Source organism: Seriola lalandi, unplaced genomic scaffold (genome assembly GCF_002814215.2).
Source record: "Seriola lalandi dorsalis isolate HSWRI2012SDOR001 ecotype SW California unplaced genomic scaffold, Sedor1 jcf7180002054874, whole genome shotgun sequence".
Taxonomy (NCBI): Eukaryota; Metazoa; Chordata; class Actinopteri; order Carangiformes; family Carangidae; genus Seriola; species Seriola lalandi.
The window spans coordinates 1017752-1042526 of NW_019525427.1; the positions used below are offsets into that span (position 1 = coordinate 1017752).

The 24775-nt window shown below is 40.8% G+C and overlaps 2 protein-coding genes across 3 annotated transcripts; both read right to left on the minus strand.

The window, feature by feature from the left end:
* Positions 1-3080: 3080 nt before the first annotated feature.
* Positions 3081-12333, minus strand: ywhae1 (tyrosine 3-monooxygenase/tryptophan 5-monooxygenase activation protein, epsilon polypeptide 1). 2 transcript variants are annotated; one of them, XM_023428387.2, is made up of 7 exons: positions 12109-12333; positions 10245-10444; positions 9547-9653; positions 9067-9273; positions 8211-8347; positions 6516-6567; positions 3081-4417 (listed from the first exon to the last, which is right to left on the minus strand). In XM_023428387.2, exons 1-6 carry the CDS (start codon positions 12170-12172, stop codon positions 6560-6562), a joined length of 723 nt encoding a protein of 240 aa, XP_023284155.1. In that variant the 5' UTR covers positions 12173-12333; the 3' UTR covers positions 3081-4417; positions 6516-6559. The 2 variants fall into 2 exon arrangements, with proteins under 2 accessions (XP_023284155.1, XP_023284153.1); XM_023428385.2 differs by lacking the exon at positions 6516-6567 and having other exon boundaries at positions 12109-12332.
* Positions 12334-13434: 1101 nt separating this feature from the next.
* Positions 13435-23185, minus strand: crk (CRK proto-oncogene, adaptor protein). The gene is made up of 3 exons (XM_023428398.2): positions 22634-23185; positions 21298-21887; positions 13435-17296 (listed from the first exon to the last, which is right to left on the minus strand). Exons 1-3 carry the CDS (start codon positions 22851-22853, stop codon positions 17159-17161), a joined length of 948 nt encoding a protein of 315 aa, XP_023284166.1. The 5' UTR covers positions 22854-23185; the 3' UTR covers positions 13435-17158.
* Between the last annotated feature and the right edge of the window lie 1590 nt (positions 23186-24775).

The following is a 24775-nucleotide window of genomic DNA, read 5'->3' on the forward strand; positions in this document are numbered from 1 at the left end:
GGGAGCTCGCGAGGGGTCTGTTTAGTGCGGCAGCTTTTTTTAGTTTTAAATCACCGACTGAAGCAGGTTCTGCGGCTAAAACCTGACTGAGTAAATTATTATCTGAATAAAGTTTAATTTGGATGAGACAGTATCAGTCATCCTATATTCATTGCTATACTTCTGCACAGCTCCCCCCCCCCCCCCCACAGCAACTGCAGAAGTAATGCAGGGGGTTGGAAATCAGAGGTTTGTGTATCATGTGTGAAAAGCAGGAAGAGCTCGTGGTCTGGTGTGAATGTGATGACATGAGCAGAGAAATTGAACAGATTAGCTGGAAGTCAGAGGGAAATGTTGATTAAATTAACATCTGGTTTCATGTCTGGTGGCAACCCCCGTCCGTAAAGGCAGATCAAAGACCGGTTTTTGTAATTGTGAGTGTAATTACTGTGACTGCACACTTTGTGAGATGATTAGCAGACTCTGGTCGAGGCTGGATCAACAGGGGCCCCAGAAGTGTGTCTGCTGGTTTTTGGTAATTTGATTTCTTGGATGTAATCATGTGGTCCTATCTTGGTAGAGGGACCCTGTCTAAAAATCCATCCTCTAAACCCTTAATTATTCTATTTTAGACTAAAGTAAAGTTGTGTTTCATCCCTTTACCGCAAAGAAATCCTGAGTCAGGTGATATTCCAAGTCCAGGAATAACAACTGGTTTCTGCTTCTCAGGCAAATGTAATAGAGGTGTGCCGTGTGCTTGATGAAAACCAAACACCAAATAATCAATATCATCACAACATTAGCCCCATAATGTGGTAATAATTATGTTGTGACGGTTAATTTGGCAATGATATATCAGTGTTTAAGTTTCTAAATTGTTGTGGCCTAAAGTAGAAACTGATGACTTCACTAACACATAATGAATTGAACAGATTTAACGCTGCTGTACAGACGTTGTGGTTTGTGGGAACCGTCTTCTCGTTGTGTGTTGCAGAGTTGACCTGCAGAGGGCGCTAGACGAGCTGCTGCACAACCGTCCTCTCAGAGGGTGAAGTCTCGTCTCGGCTCACGGCTGTGTGAGCAAAGAAATGTAGTCTGCTTCCTCCTCCTTTAATAAAAATTGAATTGTTTCAGACTCAAGTCTCTCCAGTTTAATTCATTTATTCTTTCGGAGTGAGAATGATGACAGTAAATACAGGGATTTAATTTAATCAGAAGTGTCACTGACTCCCACAGAAAGCTGAGCTAGTAGGGGCAAGATGAATGATAATAAATAACTAATAAAAAAAAGGGGGGGAAAGCCACAACATTAAAACCAATGGCAGGTGAAATAAACAACCTTATCTTGTTACAGTGGCACCGGTCAAGAGGTGGGATATACTGTGTTAGGAAGCAGGCGAACAGTCAGGTCTTGAAGATGATGTGCTGGAAGCAGGAAACATGGGGAGACGTAAGGATCTGAGTGACTTTGACAACGGCCTCCAGGTCTTGTGATGTGTTCCCAGTATGAAGTGGTTAGTACCTACTGAAAGTGATCTAAAGAGGGACAGTCAGTGCATCTATATTTGACTATACCACATGCAATAGCTGTTCACTCAAAATCATGAATGTCAGCCCAGTGGTGGCACTACAGGCGAGGTGTGTGTGTGTGTGTGTGTGTGTGTGTGTGTGTGGGGGGGGGGGTTAACCAAATGGGACCATGATTGTCTTTTAAAGGACTTCATGGTAATCCATTCAATGGTTGCTGGGATATTTTGGTCTGGATCAAATAGTGTTCCTGGTGTCTGAAAGGCCAGAGGATCGCCAACAAACTGTATGGTTCATCCTCCTGGGAGCGCAAAAATATATAACAGAAATTATATAATGGAATCTGAAACTATGTGATGAAACTTCATCATTTTACAGCAGAATGGCGAAACTGCTTGAGGATGTCAGTGGATAAAAGTGGAGAAATTGAAAGGGCTCATCCTCTGGGGAGCATGAATCTGTTTAGTAAACTTTTAGGCTTTAAAGTTCTTATGAAACTTCGCCTGATATATGAATATTCGCAGCAATCTGCCTTTGAGTTTTGGTCAAGAAGAAAGTCCGACCTGACAGTGACCTACATGAAAGGTGAGGGAGTCACCCAGATGGTTCAGTAAGTGTCTCCTCAGCAGGAGATGCAAACGGCTACAGCGGTTCACACTGCAGAAAAGGACGCTGCTTTGACTGGCTGTTAGTGCACTCTGCCCGCCGTCTGCCTCTGACAGGCTCCTCCACTTTCACCTGTGGGTCTAAATTTAGGCCAGGCACCCAGCACAGCCTGTTATTATGGGTGATGTAACAGTAGAATAGGCGGCAACTGCTACAGAGGTTACAAGAAACTGAAACTGGGGAGGCGAAAGGTTAAGGCCTCAGGGTCTGCTCAGAATGAGAGTGCGAGAGTGAACGCCTGAAAAGAGTGAAAGCACTGAAGTAGACACACACCAACACGCACAACTGCAATTATGACATATTTAAGTCATTAATCCATGATCCTGTCTTTGTTGCGAGCCACACGGAAACATCCGTGTGAAAGTATTAGCGATATCTGCTGTGAAAGGTTGATCTCCGTGTACGTCACCACCACTTCCATCAGCCATTTACACAGCAGCAGCTCAGAGGTGCCAAAGGCATCAGCTACACTGTCACAGCAGAACCACAGGCATTAAGATTGCATTTGTCTCTCAAACGCTATAAATAGAAGATATAAATTTATGATTATGCTCACAGTTGCCCGCTCAGATTCCAGTAGCAACATCTGCTCCGTGTGGCGACATTGCGCTCGGGTCCATCTGGTTTCAGGCTTTTGGAAAAGCCACTGAATTTTTTGAATTGTGAAGAAAACACCTGCGCAGAAAGTATCCAACTCGCTTTTAAAGAGGTTATCATGCGAATGTTAAACCTGCAGTAACTACAATAAGCAGCAGGAAAAACCAGCTTCCCCAGAACAGTTTTATTTCTTTCATTACCATGTTTGAACAAACAGTTCCATGGATTATATTTGTTCACATTAGACAAGATAAGCAGCAAAAATCTCCGTCTTCTAAAAGGCAAATGAAACAATAAAAGCAACCAGTCAGTTTGTAATGTTTAATTTAGATTGTTTAATGTTAATTCCATGCTGTGTTTCAGTAAGAACAATACAGATTCCCTGTCTGTGGCTCCAGTCAGATATCCAGTAGTACAAATCAGCTCCAAGTTACACATAATGAAGCAAAACAAGAAGAGAAACAAAGGAAACAGCAAAAGAAAAAAACCTCTGAACCTAGAGGAGCTTTAGTAAAACGCAGGGGAGAAGAAGCAGAAAAGATGTGTTAACTCATGCAAAGCACTGACAAACTTGGTTTTAGGGCTCTCTGTCGAGGAGCGGGGCCAAATTGAGACTCGTCTTTTACACAAGTGAGAAATCTCCCAAGTTTTGTTTTTTTTTTCTTTTTTCTTTTTAAAATCATAACCACCAGCTAGCCGTAAGTCAACCTTCAGAGATTCAGCATGTGTGCACAGTTACAGTATTTCAGCACAAAGTACAGTCCAAGGACAACTACAAAAACATGACAACAGAATCACTATGGTGTAAAAGTTAAGCACTTCTTTGCCCCACGTGGATATCGCGAATTTTGCCGACTTCCTCTGAAAACCTAAGTTAACAAAAAGGGCACTTGTAGTTTTCCAAATTGCCCATAAAAAAGGTAAAATGATTCGCATGACATTTCACTAAAAACAGAGATAAAATAGCTCCCATAACTAATAGTCAACATTATCAGTAATAAAAGTTAATTTCTGTAATTACATTAAGAAAAAAAAAATCTCAATACATCCAGCAACTGATAAAAATATTGAGGAAAAAGCAAAAAAAAAAAAAAAAAAAAAAAAAAAAAAAAAAAAAAAAAAAAAAAAAAAAAAAAAAAAAAAAAAACCAACAAACAAACAAAAATACAATAATGAAAATAAAGATAACATCTCAGAACTGCTTGTACCAGGACAAAAAAAAAACAAACAAAAAAAAACAAAAAACAAAAACAATCCAGGGACTCTTTCAATATCTTTGTCTTTCTAACATTGTATTTCCTGTCTCAATTAAGTGGTATTTACTTGAATGATGTAAGGGCTAATATAAAAATAAAAAAGAAGAGAAAAATAAACCTGTTCACTCCGTGGCCCTGCTGGGTCACGGAGCTGCAGAGGTGGAAGAAAGGAAAAGGAGGGGAGAGGAGGAAAAGGAAGGTGACTCGCAGAGAGGGAGGAGGATTCGGAGGAGGGGAGGGGGAGGGGATGAGGAGGACAAAGGTGGAGGGGTGGAGGGGACGAGGAGTGTGAGGAGGTGAGGGGAGGGTCTCAAGTTGTTGGCTGTTGGTGGCATAGTCTCACTGGGCCTCATCCTCAACGTCTTGCAGTGCCTCTTTGTTCTGTTCTTCACCTGATGGAGGAAAAAACACAGTTAAAAAAAAAAAAAGAAGAAGAAAAAAAACAATTTAAAAAAATCCTGTCTTCAAGATTTAAGACGTAGTTTCTATTGTTAACAGTGAGGCAGAGGAAGATGGGCGTTTCGTTTGGTCACAAAAGCCAATGATCTCAGAGTTAATTTAAAAATCTTTCGTTTGGAAACTAGCCAATTTCCAATTCTTACAAAAACAAAAGACTGGAATTAAAAAAATAAAATAAATAAAAGGCTTGTATCCAATTCAGCCTTTCATTTGGGGCTTTCCCCATTTTGTCTTCAGCCTTTTCTGAGCCGTCTTTGCCTCAAGAGGATCCTGTTTGCTGTGACTGGAGAACAGTGGTGGATGAAGTATTCAGAGCTCAAGTAAAAACAGTAATTCTATATGAAAATACTCCTTTCTATGTGAAAGTGATTAAAAATTTGACATAAAGATACAGAAATAACTTTTTTTTTTTAAAGTGCTGAAACACTAATTGAACAAGCTGGTCCTTCTAACCAATCACAGAAGGCCAGAGTCAGGGGCGGGACTTCACGCCTGTCAATCAATATGTGAATGAGCTTCCAGTCCACTACTTCCCTCGCACCAAAGCTTCAAGCCACTGTTAGCCGCTGGAAGTCGTTGCTACGGCTAGCTCCTTTAGCATTAGCATTAGCTCAGACAGCGGAGACAATGAGGACGTAGGTGGAGGGCTGGGCGGAGCGCAATGGAGCAGGGAGAGGGAGGGGGAGGAGGAGGGGCGTGGCTTGCCCTCGAGTCTCTTGCTAGCGTTAGCTTGAGTTAAAGAACTTGCGTACTGTAGCTGTAAGTGCTTAAGTGTCATCAGCTGGATGTACTCACAGAGTGAAAAGTCAAAGTACTCATTTTGCAGAGACACGGCTCATTTGATGGAGCTGCATTACAAACATACATAGAGATTATATCACGGGATTATTGTTGCTGATGCATTAATGAGTAAGTCGCCTTGTTCTGTTGCTGTAGCTTTTTATTCTAATGGTTTTTCAAAATGTTAGAAATGAGTGGCTGAAGCTTGAAATGAGAATGAGTAAAGCTGCTGTAGGTGCACGAGAAGATTAAAACATTAACTTGATTCAAAACATGTTGAAATGTTCTTATGACACTGGCAAACGTTTCCTCTTTTGTCAGAAAATTTGGTTTTAAGGAATCAGCTACAGCCTAAATGACTGAAGGAGGATAAACTGTTCATGTTTTGTATTAAAAATCTTAACTGGCAATGTAACTAGTCACTACGATGTCAAATAAATACAAAGGAATAAAAAGTACAATTTTTGCTTTTGAAATGTAGAGAAGAAGAAGTATAGAAGCAGCAGAAAATAGAAATGCCAGAGTACTCGAGTAAATGTACTCGGTTACTTTCCACCTCTGTTGGTGAATGCTTGTCTTTTTGCAGCATGAAAAAAACCTTTCCACTAGAATCCAGATGAAAACCTCTTTAAACTGAGCTGCTTCCTTTTTTAAAATCTCAACTTTTTTCAGCGGAAATCTGCTGAAAACCTTCAGTCGGTCAAAACACATGCTGAACACAAGTGTTTGGTGAAGACTGAAACGTGGTATCAAACTCTGTATCACAGTCACTCATTCAAATACAGTGTTTAAAAACTGAAGAGGTCAAAAAGTGAAAGAAAAAAACCAAACAGAACTGTGTTTTGTTCTTAATGGAAAAGGTCAAATACTTCAATAATACGACGACCTTTTTAAATGCATTAATCAGGGTCAGCATTAAACAATGGGCTGCATGTGTTGGAATAGTCGACTTTCGTGTGCAAGCAGTCCAACATGCCAATAACATGATATAAACCCTTTGCTCCTGGGTGAACATACAGGTTTAACAGGCAACTCTGTGAACACGGAGTGGAACTATCTAAACTCAAAAGTCTGTTTTCAGCCGACCGCTCGTTACAGCTCGTTACCAAAAGTTAATAAAAGATCCAACTGAATGAGCGAGCGACAGAGCGACGGGTGAGTGGATTGAATTATTAAACCGTGAGTGAGTTAGTGTTGAGAGGGAACAGAAGGAAGCCACACACACAGCAACAGTGGGTGAGCAACACTTACAAAGTACAGTTAACATGGGAAATGAACAGTCAGGTTTGTTTCCTTTAGGACTCTACAGCAGAGGGAATGAGAAAGAGACAAGAGAGATGATGAGTCACTGAGAAATAAAAAAAAAAAAAAAAAAAAAAAAAGGTGCCGGTGGACACTGCACCACAGCAAACGCAAACTACTGGGATGAATGGAGGAAGAGAAAGAATGAATCAGATAGGGCTCAACGATTTATTGTTTCTATATCACAATTATGTTATTTTAATTTTTTTTATCCCAAGAGTCACAGTTTCATCTTATATAACGTACGGTGTGCAGCTTGTAGTAGTGACAGTTTATGAAGACAATCGTCTCCAGCAGATTTACTCAGCTGGAGCTAAAGGTTTTTTCTGTGAGTTGGTGGAAAGGTGAAAAACAGAAGGCAAACATTGGCTGTAAATAACAATTTTTAATGTCACATATAATTATAAATGTGAGCTGAATTGGTCAATTTCTCTGTAGAAATGTTTCCTGTAGAAAACTAGAATTTACTTTTCTCCTGACTGGCAGGAAAAAAAACAATAACTGCAATATTTTATCTGTAGATTTGAAACATATTCTACCTGTAGATACATTTTTAGAATTTAAAATTGCAATATTGGTCAGAAGATTTGCATTTATGTATCATCCTCTAATCGTTCAGCCCTCAAATCAAATGCTGCAAAGTGGAAAAGCAGGTGATCTTTGTTAGGTAGAGTGATTATGAATTTTTGCCCCAGACGGCTGCTTTCAGCTCAGCCACATGTAGACAGACCACTCAGACAGGATTCTGCACTTTGTACCTGGACATGCACACTGTGAGCAGCATGATACACGTCCTGAAAGCCTCAGCTGATGTAAGTGAATTCAAACTTTTTAAGCTTTTTTTTTTTTTTTGTTCACGGCTTTACTTTTGGATGGTTGGTTTTTCTCCAGTTCTGTCGAAATTTATTTTATCTTCTATCTAAGAAAACATTTTCTTCGGTTGGATCACCGTGACACAGACACAGTGTTCGAAACACTAGGAGCTCACACCCTCAGGAGTAGCCTCAAACTTATTTGACTTTGATATGAACAGAGCCAAGACGAAACACAAAGCAAACAAATAGTTTACTTTGTGAAGAGAGAGAGAGAGAGAGAAAAAAATAAAACAGCCTATTACAACCAATTACTTGAGACTCAACCAGTTGCACCAGTTGCACTGGGATCCAGTAAAAGGTAAGAAACAAAGCCTGTGCTCACAGCGTTAACACAAGTCGAAGTGACAGACTGTTTTAATAAAGATGAGGATTTAGATTTATATTTAGAAGATTGCTGTAGTTTCTCTCCAGATACAGATCCAACTCTCTGGCTATGTGTTAACTCATACTCACAGAATGTAATGTCATTAAATCTATTATAAAAATCTAAATATTATAAACTGGCATGTGTCTCGCACTGCTGCTGACTCAACAGATCATCCATCAGGCTGCTCACAGTACTGACAAATGTTATAAATCCAGTGTAAAAGGTTTTAGGTGGGTAACAGGACATGAGTGAGGTGTGAGTTAATCATCAATCAGCATCTAATCCTGGAAAAAGAGGTTCATCAGAGACAAAAACAGGCAGATACACTGCCGGTGTATATACGTCCTACATGTATGTCCTACATGAGTTTAATGAGCGGGCACCATGGTGTGAGCCTCTTACCTTCTCCCTGCATATCTGAAGTCCATAGTGTCAGGTTGTCACGTAACAACTGCATGATAAGTGTGGAGTCCTTGTAGCTTTCTTCACTCAGTGTGTCCAGTTCTGCGATGGCGTCATCGAACGCAGCCTTCGCCAACCTGAGAAGAACACATTCAGCACTTGTGTTGAAAACACCATAAACCTAAGAGCTTCACACGTCAGATTTTACTGTCAAATTAAAATAAGATGTAAAGATATATTCCACATTACAGTATGTATGTGTAGTCTGTTTACAGGAAGCTTCTGTTATAAATTCATTTATGTATGTGTGAAAATACAGAGGAACGGCCTCAAAACAACGTCTAACTGTTTTAAAGATTTATGGAGGGGAATGTCAGAGTAAAAATGTGTCACTACTAAATACCGACTTGAGGTGGAAGTTAATATTATTAACCATTTTGTGTTACATACTTGCATTTCATTTAGCTCAATCTCTTTTTATTAATCCATGTCAAAAGAAGCCTAACTACATCCACTGTGATTTAATAAAACTATAAAACATGAAGAAGTCAAGGGGGTGAATCCTTTTTTAAATTAAAGGGTTTAAAGTTTCAGCCTCACCAGTCAGAACATGAGACACGGTTTGGCAAAAGACAAGAATGTCTAGTTATGAATGGCAACTGAGAAGGATTAGTGAAGGTAGACTGAAAACAAGAGACAAGAGATGGTTCCTAGGCTGCTTGTTGTCAGGACTCCTGTACGTTGGATCCTTTCTAAACCCCTGTGATCGCATTTTTAGATTACTCTACTCTGCTTCTCCACTGTTGCTGAGACTAAAGATATACCCCTAGAGACATCGTATTGAAGAAACAGTGACCTGCAAGCACGGTCAGGCGAGTTGAGGATCTCGTAGTAGAAGACGGAGAAGTTGAGGGCAAGGCCGAGGCGAATGGGGTGTGTGGGAGGCAGCTCCGACATGGCTAGATCGGTAGCGGTTTTATAGGCCACCAAGCTGTTCTCTGCTGCCTCCTTTCTGTCGTTTCCAGTGGCAAACTCTGCCAGATACCTGTGGTAGTCACCCTTCCTGTAATTGGAGAAATGAAAAAGGACTTTCATTCACACAAACATCTTCCTGTCAAGTGTCCCATTCCTGAACTTCCCTGATATTACTTTTGTTAAATTTCCTGAGTCTCACCGTCAGGAATTTAATCCTCCATATTTTATATCCAACCGTATGAATGTGTCAAATAAATAAGCAAGCTCAAAAATTTTAAAGTGCATCCAGCGTTCTGTGTCAGGAACAGAGAGGCTTCATTTATTCATCTATTAATTAAAATTCACACCACAAAGCTCTTACATTTTGTTGTAGAAGACCTTAGACTCGCCCATGACAGCAGAGGGGAGTAGGTGCCTCTCCAGTGCATCCAGAATATCACCACAGATTGACTTCAGCTCCTTCTCAACCTGCCACCAAAACAGAAACAAAAAAGACAATTATTCAATCTGCAAAAACAATCTAACTGCAGCCCTTCCTATACTTTCTGCTTCTGTGTGGGTGCAAAGGTCCATGTGATGTAAATTTTGCAATCTGCTCTCCGGGTGCTGCGGTGGTGATAGAAGAAGTGTGTCCCCCGAGGGAATGAAAGAACTACTAACGAAATGAAGGTGCAACAGTGGGATAGCCCATCTCTGAATCCCATTAGGTCACTGACTGCAGTCCAACTGCCTCTCCCATCTCTCTGACACACTCTGGCCTCTCCCAGAATAATAGCCAGCTCTAATTTCCCTTCATAAAAGCAAGAGAGTGTGCAGCACTTGCCAACTATGACTCAGATGCAGTCTGTCCAGTAGGTGCTCATATAATGTGTATTGTTAATGTGAGCAACTGATTTCACATTAGCGAGGCAAATCTGAGATGCTCTGAAATGAGAAACATGTCTGTGACAATGGAACTTGGTAAATCCATGTAAGTGCTCTTCAAAGACAACTCTCTAAATACAAATGCTAAGCTTGTTTGTGATAAGTGACATCCTGAGCCTTTGCTGAGTGATTTACCGTTTGCCTGTATTCCCGGATCATCTTCAGTTTCTCTTCTCCACCCTTGTTCTCTTCCCTCTGTTCGATACTGCTAATTATCCTCCAGGAGGCTCTCCGAGCTCCAATCACATTCTTGTAGGCCACTGATAGTAGGTTCCTCTCCTCCACTGTGAGCTCTACGTTCATGCCCGCCACGTTCTTCATAGAAACCACCATCTCTGTTGAGGGAACACATGCAACACTCATATAAGCACATAGACTATTTCATATTAACATTGTATCTTGTAACAATTAGCTGTCAATTCTCTCATTATAATAGCTTGCAAGATGACATGTCTAAAGGTGTGAGAGATATTATGACTGAAATATTCATATGAGTGCCAATTCCATTATTATGATGTGACATCAAGCCTCCAAGTGATTAACAGAGATTCAGACATATTCAGGGAACCAAAAACAGTGCGCTAATTAAATCTGCTTCGCAAATCCAAGAGGTTTTTTTGGTTGGGCAAAAAATTTGCATTATGAATGAAGCATTCTGTCATCAGGGATGATAATAATTTGTGCCTTGCCGAATATGCAAAACATTTAACTGTGACATGACACAGTGTATTGAGAACACACGTTCAAGCGACTTCCTTTCCAGTGCCAAATCCCCACCTATTCACCTCTGCACCAAACCAGCAAACACACCCTTCACTGATGCACTTTAAATATGCTGGAACTGTATGCCATGAATGACAGCTGGGAGGGTGTAAACTTTTTTTTTTTTTTTAAATAACTACTAAGTTTGCGGGTTAAAAGGTCAAAACGAGACAGGTTTTCTATGAGTCTGAGACTGGTTGATTTTGGGAGTATACATCATTTCCCACGCTGATCTATGAAGCTCTTTATAAATTCATCAATCAAAAACATGTTAACATTTAATAACCTACCGCAGAATATATATATATATATATATATATATATATATATATATATATATGAATACGACTACATCCCAGCAAGGATAGCATTTAGCCAGTCAACTATAAATCATCCTGTAAATACACCCGGTCCAAATCCCGTGAATGAGTCATGGCACATTCACTTAACGTTACTGGGCAACGTATGACCGGTGGCAAAGGCAGCCGTCTAAAAACAGCCTCTACAAGGCCTGTAATGGTATGACAGTCTGACAGGAGCGTACCAGGGAGAGGAAGAGGGAGTCATTTTCGCCAATCGATCCGTACAGCCTGTTTTCAGGGGGAACACCCCATCAAGTGAACAGCTGCCCTCCCACTCACTGCTAACACACCGCAAGCTTTAAGTAGCTAACCTTGCAATTCAGCTAACGCATCGCTACTGTACCGTTAAATGGCATCATTAACAAAATCACGGAACAAAAAAAAAAAAAAAAAAAAAAAAAAAAAAAAAAAAAAAAGCTAGGGTCGTAATTATGGTTATAAAAATGGCAACATGACACTGGGTGTTGCTTATGCGAGCAAACCGAACCAGAAGCTCAAGTGTTAAGCTACAGAGCTAGCATGGTGCAGGGGAGGCAACTACTGACAGCTCACGCTCCAGTAATCCGCCATTTTGTTGTAGCCCCCTCGCTAACGTTAGCCACTGCCAGTCACATCTGTACATTTCCCCTAAAATAGAGGCTTCCGGACAATGGCTGTCGTTTTAATGTCACATTAGTCTATCACAGGAAACAGCTCCCAGCCATGTCAATTAATAGTAAGATGAATCAGCGTGTTGGCCAGGTTAGCTATCTTGTTAGCCACGGCTAACACTGAGCTAGTTGAACAGTGCTCCGTTAACATTAGCTAGCTCGGAGAAAAAAAATCCCAGCGGCGAACATGTCCCACTCCAAGCCAGCCCTGAAAGTGTGGCTTACCGTCATATCGTTCTGCCTGTTCGGCAAGTTTTGCCTGGTAAACTAGGTCCTCTCGCTCTCCCATTGTGTATCGAGATGTGGATAGAGTAGCGATCTAATCAAACGAACAAGGATTTAGTGAAAAAACACGGTGGCGTGCCAGGTCTATCGGCGGTTCCTAGAAACCAACTGGGTCGATGAGTGGTGTTCCGCCCCACCGGCAGCGCTGCGCTGGGATGGAGTAAAGATGGCGACCAGCCTCATCCGGGTACCGCACATACGCACATGAATCACCAGCTCTGATACGCCCTTCAGTCATTTTTTATTTTTTTGTTAAGACATAGCAGTAAGCACACATTTCTGTAAGCCCGTTTAAAGAGTAAATAACACTAAATACGCTTTAATGATTTCATAAATTATATGCGCATTCATTATGTCATATTAACTCTCAGTTGATACTGATCCCAGCCTATAGCAACAGCAGGTCTGTCTTGTCCAAAAAAAAAAAAAAAATTAATTAATTATTCTGTCTGCTAGACCGAAAACCTCTGTACATATCTATGACAGTGCCTTGCACTTTATGCCCTGCAAGTCATGTGATCGTGGTGCTCAAAGTACTGAAAAATTACAGCTGGAAATGAACAGTATCTTGTCTTATTGGGACAATCTTTCTGGAAACATACAGCTACTGATGTTTTGAGACGAACAAAACCCTATACACCCCCATTTTTGGGTAGCATTTTTTTTCAGTGTATATTTACACAGCTAATCTTGGGCAAGTGACCCTGTATAATAATAATAATAATAGTAATAATAATAATTAATGATAATAATATATAGAAACTCCAAATACATTTGCAGTGCCTTGTGTTCTGCCTCTACATTTGGAGGTGCACTATAATCGATAAATGATAAATCTCATATTTCTCTCATGTAAAAAAACAACATATAAATCAATTTTTGTTGGAAATATAAGTTTAGTAAAAGCCAAGGAGACTGGAAAAATAGATATGATACAACAAATTATGTTTTCACTGCCTATTACCTTTAAATGAGTGTTAAAAATTAATTTGTTTTGCATACATTCCTTCTGTACACTGACACTACAGTTGCCCAACTTCATATGGCGTTACTAAAAATATCTCTGGTATGAATGGCAATGATTTTTGTAGCTAGGCAACTGCCATGTACAGCATGAATGAAAAGGGTGTTTTTGGTTATGAATGGTCCAGAATTTAAATACATGTTAGACTTCTTTACTGTATTTTTCAAGTGGAAGCTGTTATGAAGTGACTCAGCAAGACAAACAATTCACAAGCATACAAAAAACCTAATACATTAAACAAATCATTTGTCATGGGTTTGACTTTATTTACTAGTATATTAACACATTACATGCTACAGAAAATAAAAAGGTAATTTCAATTGTCTTGAAAGAATATAGTGTTATAATAAAATGGCACATTTTGATATTAACACAATTTCCACTGGCATTTTGACACCCCTTCCTTTTTATGAAAGGAAATGAATGACTTCATGCAGGGCTACTAAAAAAATACTTCTTGGTGGTTTTCATTGGCAAAACAATTCATAAGATAATGATTTATGTAGCTAAGCACTTGCCGTGTGCAGTGTGAGTGACAAAGAAGCTTGATTTGATCACAACTACACTGATAAAAATGGACTGTGTCAACAACGGGCAGTAAACACAAATGTTAACTTTTCCTAGACCAGATTTTTCCAAGAAGTCAGCCGACTGTTTTTAAAATGGTAAATCTTTTAACAAGGGGTTTGGGAATATGGCCAACTAGAAAATAAAATGTGAAAGCAGGACAGAGCTTGTCAGGCAAAGTTATAAAAAGTCAGGGAAACTAATGTGTGTGAGAAATCAAAGATAATTGAAAACCATAAACAGGAGAACATATATCAATGCAGATAAGTGCGTTCTGTTAAAAATGAAATTTCATCTCCTTTAATCTCATAAGCACTGGCAGAATATGCTTTCCGGAAGGATCCCATCTTTCTGAATGTTGCCACAGTGCCACCTAAAGGTGACACGGCGAGCAGGCCAGATTTACTGTACCATGACATCTGAGAGGAACCCTTCGCTTGGAAGAGACAGTGAGTTCTCACGGATCAAATTCAAAGTGGACCAGGTTCACTCCGGCAAAGGTCTGAGCTATATATCCAGCCTGCTTCAATCCAAGCCAGTCTGCCTTATGATAAATGTGGGTGATGATTGTCAGGTGTCAACAAGGCGATTGATTCAATCTCAGCAGAAAACAACCCCTTCAGGAAAAAAAAGGCAATTTTTACTATAATTTTACTATAATTTGCCTGATCTCTTGGCAAGACAGAAATAGCGGTGGGTAGAAAGAAAAACAGTACAAGAAATAGTCCATGTTGGCGTGTGCATCATAAATGGACAAGGCTTTAAATAAAAGAAGGGCAGAGGATTGAGTGAGGAAGCACAAAAGAAACGCAGGCTGATGAGCCCCAGGATTAAAAGAACAATATAGTGCAAGGTGGCAGCAAGATTATTAATAGATTAAAAACAAAGGGCAGGTACCAAATAACACCACTTTATCTTTTCTTGGACACATTTGACAAGATCTGAACACAGAGCAGACTGTTTTCGCTAAGGTATACTCAGTGAGCTGAATGGAGAGCACTAATATGAGAAGACGTTGCTAACTAACATGGTGGACAGCCTACATTCACTCCGTTCAACTTCATTCATGTACATCAGACGCAGAATTCGAACACGTGGTATTGTGATGGCTGAGGGAGGGGGGGCGGGCAAACCGACGTGCGCCTTCCCTCCCTCCCAGTCAGTTTATCCATTTTGCACCAGCAACCAATTGCTCCCTCCTGACATGCAGCAGTAAAAAGTGTACATGGAAACTGCCCCCCCCCCTCCCCCAGACAAACCCAGCTATGAAGAAAACTACAAAGATAAACAAAAAAAATATTAGCATGTAATGATAATCACATAGTACATCATTTCATAACAATATGTTCTTTTTTTCTTACAAAAAGACTACTTGGTGGTACTTGGTCGTAGGTGGTGGGTTGATGGGGGGAGGGGGGGGGGCTGAGGTGAACCAAGGTGTGGAGAGGTTGAATGTAGTGTTGCCTTTATCTCCACCTCAACAACAGAAGTTTCTCACGTTCTCTGATCTACGGCTATGACTACATGAAGTCGCTACTAGCTGCTGGTCTCGACTCAGTTTTTATTTTCTCCATTTGATATTTGGTGTGGAGGGTGGGCGGGTGCTGGACTGGTCCTGGACCTGCTCCTCAAGAACTGTACACCTCCAGCTGGACCTAGCTTCTTGCAGTTCTTTGTGTGAAGTGATATTCCTCTGTTAATCCTCCCAGTGATAAAATGCTGCACATGTACAGGCATTTAAGTCTCGCTGCTCTTGTCCCTTACAGTCTTGGGTTGAACCAAAAATAATGCTGCATTCATGTCCAATAAAAACAAAAGTAGATGCAAAGTTTTAAACTAGAAAAATCCCCTTCCCCTCAGCTTAGGAAGGCTGGTTACATGTCAGAGAATATTGTTCTGTCCGGTTTCAGGACATAAGTTTCAGGTGTTGTAAGCGCCTACAAATTCCTTCAGCATTAGTCAAGACCCCCATTTCTTTCATTTCCTGAATGAAGGTACCAGTCTGGAAAAATTAGGGGGCAAACGTAGAAAAAATTAGAGGCTGTCATGGCAGGTTTGAGAGAATAATTGTGCTCAAATTCATCACTCATTACGAGCATGCACTGCAAGTGTGGAACAAGCAGATTAGAATTAAATGAATAGCTCGATATTTGGGGCAATATGTTTATTTGCTGTGTTAGATAGGAAGATGGACACCACTCTCTTGTCTGTACGATGAAAAACAGCAGACAGTTAGCTTAGCTTAGCATAAAGACAGGAAGTCTGTGTGTGTGTGTGGGGGGGCAGCTAGCCAGACTCTGTCCAATAGTAACAAAATCTGCGTAGTTTCAGCAAGCGTCGACAACAATTTCTTAGCTATTTCTTGGCTGGATGGAGGGACTTCCTGCAGAATCCACTGGTTGCCTGGCAACTGGTCACAGCCAAAAAAATAGGTACATAACACTTGTAAATCCATGAATATGTATTAATACACTTAGGTTTTTTGTGTGGATTAAATTAAACAAGATATACCTTGTTAGTTGAGGATTTTGATATTTTTTGTTTAGAGCCAAGCTAATCATTCCCCCCCGCTTCCAGTCTTTATGCTAAGCTAAATTAACTGGCTGTGTGTGGTAGCTTCATATTTACTGTGCAGACAGGAAACTGTTACTGATCTTCTTTCCTAACTCTTAGCAAGAAAGCGTATAATCATATTTCCTAAATTGTCGAACTATTCCTTTAAACAGTTTGTTAAAATAAAAAATAAAAAAAAGAATTGAATGATGGTGCCAGAACAGCTTCAAACAAGACAAAACACATGAAAACTGTGTTGTTACTCTTCAACTTGTTACTGTATTCCCATCTGACATGAATGCAGCATGAGTGATCCTACAGCGCCGTAAACATGGTGATGGATGAGGATGAAAAATGACACAGTGCTGAGCAGTTATCTACTGGCTCCGACACAGGAAGAGGAAGTGGCTGAATTCTGCGGCGAGGAGTCTCCTGAGGAGCGAGTGTTGATAAGGTGTCCACGTCAGGGAAGATGACGAGGGGGAGGGGGGGTGTAAAGGGTGTTGCCATATCCGCAGAACAGGAGACTCAGTATATCTTCTGTTTCCACTGTAGAGTATATGACCCATGTTGAAGTCTGTCAGTCAGAGCAGGTAGTGGAGGACGGCAGGCATGATTACTCAGAGGGGTAGAAATGGAGGGTGTGCATTACAAGGGTCCAACAAGGGTCTGTTTGTTTTTGTTCTCAGTGATTCTCTGAAAATGTACTTGGTGCAGGTAAAAGCTGGAGCAGACGTGAGGGAGGAGAGAGCAGGGGAGTGTGTGGGAATAGGAAGGAAAGGAGGGAGGAGGCGGGTGAGAAAGGGTCTAATACTAATGTCCAGGTTGTGGCCAAGCTGTCCGCTCTCAGCTGAGTTCGTCCTCTGCATTGTGCTGGTCCAGCAGTTTGACGTGTGTGAAGGGAAAGTGGCCGCGTTTGCCTTTACATTCCCCCTCCCACTGGCCGTTCACGTTAATTTTGGTCACCTTCACCATGTCGCCCACCTGGGGAGGGAGGGGAGAGAGAAAGGGTGAGAGTGCAGAAATGTATACAGCACAAGTCAAAGCAATAAACATGTGTATAATCCACTGTCCTCTCAAATCCATTGTTGTCAGGTAGAGCTGAAAGAATTTATCGATTAATGCATCGACAGAAAAATAATCAGAAATTAATCATTTCAGTTATTTAGCAAGTTAAAAAGCCAAGATCCTGTTCCAGCTGCAGATGTGAGGATTTGCTGCTTTTGTGTGTTTCATATTATTTCAAATGGAACACAACTGCAACGAATGATTATTTTCATTATTGATTAACCAGCCAAAAATCATTTAGTTTTCTCAGAGCCACGTTCACGTCTTCAGTTTGCCCGTTCTGTCCAACTATCTCAGAGATATTTCATTTTAACGGCATATATGACAAAGAGAGGCAGCAAATCCTCTCGCCTGAGAAGCTGAATCCAGAGAATATTTGGCATTTTTTCATGAGGAATAACTGAAACGATAAATTGGTAGGTTAGTGATTTTTATCTCGGAGCGCTGAAGTGAAACTTCCCTCGGTTCTGGACTGTTCACCAGAGGAAATGAGACACTTGAGGCCGTCACCATTATTGTTTGAAATTTTGCTCCAGGCATTTCTCAGCATTTTCTGAGATTATAATAAAAAAAACATTCAAAACAGATGATCTGATGATGTAAAAATAATGGTCAATTTCAGTCCCACTGTCAGGAGGAAGCAGGTATGATCATGGCTGACCTGCACAGGGACAGGAGTGGCTGCTCTTGTGTCACTGAACCTGAGCAAACAAGGACCAACAACCAGTTCCAAAGTTCAGATCTATGCAGGTGATGAGTGAACAGTCTGGGGTTAAAGCTGTGCGGACATGCTCAAAGCTTATATCATCAGTTTGATAACCTGTTACCACCTCTGACAATCATCTCGTGTTAAATGTGTAACTGGCGGCCTTTGTATTACACACCGTGTCCTAGATACGAGACCTTTAATTATGAGTAACCCTTTTCCCACCTGATGCAGCTGCACACCTCAAATAAATTAAATAAAACAATTAAAATGTTTGACAGCTGAATAGCTCTGCATTTCCTCCAGGGGGTTCCTGTTAACCAGTATTTACTATAGTTTAGAGTCCTAAATTGCAACTAAAAATTATTTTAATAGTTGATTCATCTGCAAATTCTTTTCCAACATCGGTTTTGTGTATAAAATGAGAGAAAACAGGAAAAAATATTCAAAGTGCTTGTTTTGAATGAGCAACAGCTCAGAACTTTAGTAAAGGGATGAACACATGAGGGTCAACTGTTGTTTGACTTTGAATTAGTTTGGCTATTGCTATACATGCGTAAAAAAAAAAGAAAAAGAGAATTCACTGCTTTCTAGTTTCATGAGACTCACCAAACAGTTTAGAGACTGTATTTGCTTAAGGATATTCTGAGACTATCGCTGCAATATTGTGTGTTGTGTTGGTGCATTTCTCAAGTAAGTTCCTGTATACACTTGGACTATGTATGGTATTTTAAAAAAAAAGATGAAGATATTGTTGGTGTGTATACTTATCTATCTACAAGTCATAAGACCGATCAATGGACTATATACGATCAACCTCCAATCCCACCCTGATGAAGATGAGACAGCCAGAAACACCGAGATGAGTAAAGCAAGGTGAACTGGAGAAGTGTTGTGTTTTAACGTGGATGTTTGACCAACAGGCTAAAACTCAAAGATATTTATTTCACTATCACAGAAGACAGAGAACAGCACATGAACCTTTTTCTCCACACGATAAATACCCTTCAACTATTTTGAAAATGGTTCAGTTGTTTCAGGTCCTAATCACACGTGATCCAAACAGTGGCACAAATGTAATATGGCGGTATTAACTCAACATGACTCTGCTTGCATGCCTTGCTGCTGCTGCTTGTGGATTTCATTAATTAGAGCTGCTGGTTGCTGTTTGTTTGTGTGCGTGTGTTTGTGTTATGTGGGTCACTCGTTCACAACACTGTTGCGTTAGGACACAGTTTCAGCGTTTCGACAGAAGGCGTACCTGGAGTAGAACGGGTTAAGGATTAGTAATGGATAAGACTTAATGCAGAAGGCACTAATGCATTTAAAAAAAAAAAGTCTTGAGAGCCTCCAGTTTCGGTCCTGCAGATTGCCTCAGGACGTCCCGGAGTATTTCATTTAGGATCTTTTAAACAGAGGTGCTGAGATGTCTCCATAGTGAAGAGTATTCAGACCGTGTCATCATTATGTAACACGCCTCATCCATTTGACACATACTGTCTGCAGCTGTTTGTTGATGTACTGGGTCACAAAATACTTGGCGCAGTGTTTTTGCTTCTTTGGCTCCCTAAATACAGTATACAGGACGGGACAAAATACAACACGCACCATGACGCAATCCAGTACAGCACCACCACAAGTGCAGGCCTCAAAATTACTACACAGCCAATCCACCACCTCTTTGCCACAGTTTCTACAACAAACTCAACACTAAAGGTTTCTCGTGGGAGTCTTCATGCTCAGGCTGAAAGATTCATCACTTAGTTGATTCAACAGAGAATTAATCTGACAAATATTTGTCAACCAAAACTACCAAATATTACCTCGTTTCAATTATTAAAATGTGTGGATTTGCTGCTTTTCTGTTTTATATCATTGTAAATTAAATAACTTTAATTTTTGGTTTATTTGTTTGTTTCACAGCAATTCGAAGATTTAACCTTGAAAACTGACGTTTTTCACAGTTTTATAGATCAAACAGTTCATTACTTGCAGCCCTAATTTATTGATTGATTAAGATTGCAGAAGTGTTTGTGTTTTCACCGCCTTTATCAAACTATATATATGGACTTCACAGATTAGAAGAGATTAAATTTAATTTTATAATGGCCTGTAATCACTGCCACAACTTAATGATGTCTCAGTCTCAGATTTTAGAAAAGGGGTAAGAGAATAAACACATATGACCGCATGAATCAGAGATTAAATGCACTCACGAATGTAAATTAGTTTCGGTTGCTGCAGATAAGGAGAGACCTTCACAATCAGTGGGTTTTATGAAGACGACACAAGGAAACCTTAGCTAATTATTAACTGTCCAGTTCCACCTTGCTGAGTCAAAACAAGCTGCCTCACGTTGGTCAAAGCCAGAAAAGTCTACCACAGGTGGGAGTGGTAGAAACCAACTCATACAAAGGATCTACCCGACATATGAGCAAACTTCAACAAACAGCAGCAGACTAGTGGCCCGACTTTACAAAAAGAAACTGACGGCACAGATTAGAAAAGTCAAATTTGGGATCTGTGTTGGGATCTTTAGCAGCACGGTCCAGCAGGGCAGGAGAAACAAGAGCTGTGACGCTCTGACTGGCCTGTCTCCTAATCCCACTCCTGGCTCAGCTGGACTCCTGGCTTCACAGAGACTAAAGGAAATGGTCCTGTTCCCAAACACAAACTATTTCCTTCCCCCAACGACCTGCTCCGTGGGAGCATTGCTCTTGCTTCCGGACAGCGTAACAGACCAGCTACCATTAGCAGGGAGCAGAGTTTAATGGCAGCTTTCATGTTTGGGTCCCCTCTCTTCTTTGACTATTAAGTTAAAATCTAGGGAAGAGATTAAGAGCTCTGAACTCAAATAGTGCTGAAAGTTGAAGCCAGGGAGTTAATAAACATCATGGACAGACTTCACAAAGGTCGATCTGTACTGTCACTGGACTGATCTTCATACAGGAGACATTAACTAACCAGATTACCTAAAAAACTCTTAGGGAGCTGGCGGAGCACTTTCTGACCTTCATTCCTGCTCAACAAATACAGAGGAAGAAATAATCAAAAGCACAATGGGAAAGAAAGCCAAAGAATGCGAGCTCAGACTTGATAAGCCTTACAGGGCTGGTCCTACATCCTTCGTTGCTAAATGTCTCCTTTCCTCCAGCACATGTTAAGAGGATGCATGGAGTCAAGGAAAAACACCACACACATCCATATTTACCTCTAAGGCCAGGGCAGTCTTGTCGTAGGCATTGGGCACCCTCTTCTGTATGGCCCTGGCATAGACAGGTCCATTCTGGAGATTTGGGAGAGGGGTGGGCTGGGCGTACTGGCTGGGGTCTCCCAGAAGCGGAGTGCCGGGCTGAGCCGCAGAGCCGTCAGAGTTCCCTAGCATCCCCATCCCTCCCGGCGGTCCCCCAGGCACACCAGGCCCCGCCACAGAACTTGGAGACGACGGTCGGTACTTCTCCACGTACGGCACCGGGATCATCCCTGCCCGGCCTTCAGAGTTCTGGGCATTCCACCACTGCTCCTCTGGCTTCTCAAGAACTCGGAGAATGTCACCCTTCCTAAACGGGAGATCTTCTTCATCGTTGCCGGGGAAATCGAAAAGTGCCCGGACATACTCGTCTTCCAGGCGTGGTGGTGGGCCTCCACCGGGGCCAACGCTGATGAAGGAGGTGTGTTTGGACTTGTTGATAGGTTCTATCAAGGTGGTGGTGTCCAAGTAGTGGATTTTGTAGAATTCTAGCAAAGCAGGGAGAGCATCAAACTCCTGGTCACCGATACGGAATCTCGGATGGACCAAACCTGGTGAAAATAAGAGAGGAAGGAAGAGGAGTTAGAGAAACGAGTAAATGTTTTTTCTTATCCAAATAAACTACCTGCTCTAACATGTTCAAATCTTGCAGATCTGAAGCCTATTTATTTCTGTAACCAAGTGTGACGATGGTGATTTCCAGGATGACAGGGAAGCATTTTTGTTTCCTTATTTTGCATTTCTTTCCTTTCCTCCAATGAAAGGTCTTTTTGAAAAGGCACGAGGAAATACAACAAATGTGCTGCAATTCCCACACAGGAAAAAAAAAACTCCAGCAGAGGCAGGAGACAACGTCTGCTCAAAGTCTATAAAAACCTGGCGACATGACAGACTTTTGAACATTTACAACTGTTCCAGGGTCAGCTGATAAATTAGATTCGTTTTAATGGTGCACCAGTCCAGAGCTCACATTCATACAGTCTGCTCTTTTATAACTCACCGCCCACCACAGCCTATTTCAGTGACAGAAATGTGCATCTCTACGATTCACTGAAACAATGAATTGTATAATATCTAGCGTGCTGCCTGCCTGAGCATCCATGACCAGAGGTGTGTTTGCCTTTTAGCAAGCCAACATTAAACTGGCACGTGTTTCAGTGTGTCTGGCCTGTTGTATTCTTCACACAAGACACTGGAAAAGGCACTATTGCGCATCGCCTTTGGTGCAAGTCATGCAAGAATGGTCACATCAGCATCTCCATATACCGTGCCCCTCCGAACCCCACTGTTCTCTTACCTGGACCGGATTGTCGGTTGTTGCTGATGCTGTTAATTATGTAATGTGAGACTTTGGAGTTCTCGGATACCGAGAGCACGTAGTCCCCGGGGCTGGTGATGGAGTCCCGGACCAGAAACACGCCGTGCCTCTGTCCCTGCAACAGAGACACAGCCTCCTGCCTGCTCAACCGACCCCAGTACCAACTGCCACGGTCCTCCGCGTCAAAATTTCCGGCCATGATCACCACTCCAAAGCCGAGGCTTCACCGGGCCTTCCCTGCTCTCCCTCCCGTTATCCACAAGCAAAGCCTTCAACTCATACAAAAACTTTAGCGCCTAGAGCACGTTTAGTAAACAGGCGACATCCGCAGCTAGCCGTTTGGACATCAATTCGCCGATACAGAAACTCAACCACGATTTAAAACGGACTCTTATTTGGTTTACGATCGGAATTCACCTCTATTAATCAAACAATACGTTTTAGCAGCAGAATTCCAGCTATAATCCAGCGACCGATGACAACTAACTTCAAAAACTGAAATGGCGGATACGGGAAAACAAAAAAAGACCCCTCTCACCGGATGTGACGTAGTAATTATGTGCGCCAGACGCGGGAGTGTCAAGCTAAAAGATAGTAAGCTTAGACTTCCGTTTTAAGCGACATAATATAGTAATGTTAATCATACAAGCTTATAATTATCAGATAAAGCCGAAATATAACAATCACATTTAGTAAATAATCTAATACAACGTTGGTGTCATTTACCACCCAACGCTTCGGTGTATATTTCTATTTTGCAAAGTGACCAGTTTTTAAGCTTTTATTTTGGAGGTAAACTCATTAAAGCGCTTTTCCTGTTCGGGCTAACGCTGTTTGACTTGACAGGTCTGTCCTTCGTGGTAGTGGGTTGTTGTGAAATCTAAAGCTTGCATAGTTATTGCGCCAGATCAGCTGCAGCGCTGTAATTACGCTGCGGACACACACACCTCATGTTTTGATCCTGCAAGCATTTTTGAAGCTCTCAAAGATACATCTAGCTCATTCAACCTCGTAAATAACGGGTTGGCTGCACTTTTTATAATTGGCCACTAGATGTCAGCCAAAGGCAATTAAAAAGTCAACTTTTTAATATCAATATTGTCACACCTACATTAACTTCTGTGGTTTGATAGTCAGCATCAGAACCTTTATTCACAAAAAAATGATCCAACAACTAAAGAATTAAGTATTTAAAATATGAAAATGCCGAAGTTAATCTATTACAGATAGAAACTAAGGGACTATTTCACTGCACTACAACTATCAACATACAGTATGAACCACATTTATGCTGTGTTACTATATGCATCAAGGAATTAATAAGTTAATGAATAAAGTGTGATGCATTAGTCTTCATGATGAATATGATCTAAAAAAAAAAGACAAAGCAAATGTGATGGATGTAAAGAATTCATTTATTAACCTTAACAAAGGTATTAGTTACTTATACATCCTTTATGAAGGGTGCCTTAAAGAAATATTTCAATAACAGTGATTGAATTGAAAGCCTTTATTTTCATTGCAAGTTTGTGAAATATGCTTCTTTGCTCTCCTGCCTATAATTAGATGAGCAGATTCATGTCTGTGTGTTAAGTATGGTAGTAGAGCTGGTCAGTGATTAGTCTAGCTTAGCATTAATGCTAGCTAGCCTGACACTCTCCAAGGTAAAAAAAAAACACAGCTAGTCAACATCTTTGAAGCTCATTAATAAACACACTGTATCTAGTTTGTTAAATTGTGACGCAAACAGAAATGTAAGAATAACAATTGATTTATGGAGAGTTATGCTATCTAGCGCGCTAGCTCCATGATTAACATACTGGTATGAGACACCGTAAATGATAGTGGTAGCTATCATTTTGCTTTTAACATTTACAACTGCAGACTTGGATTATTGTAGAAATGTCTTTATAAATGATTTATAAACATTTTTAGTTACAAATGATTCATTACATTTGGCTGTTTCCTTATTCCTTATTAGTGATTTTACTAGCAAGAGAGATCACACAACCTGGCAATTCAAAAGTTGTTTGGAGCTTCTCTATAAAGCATTGATGAATATTTTATTAACTATTAATGAAGAAATGTTTACAACTTGTAAACCTGCCAAAGGTAAACTAT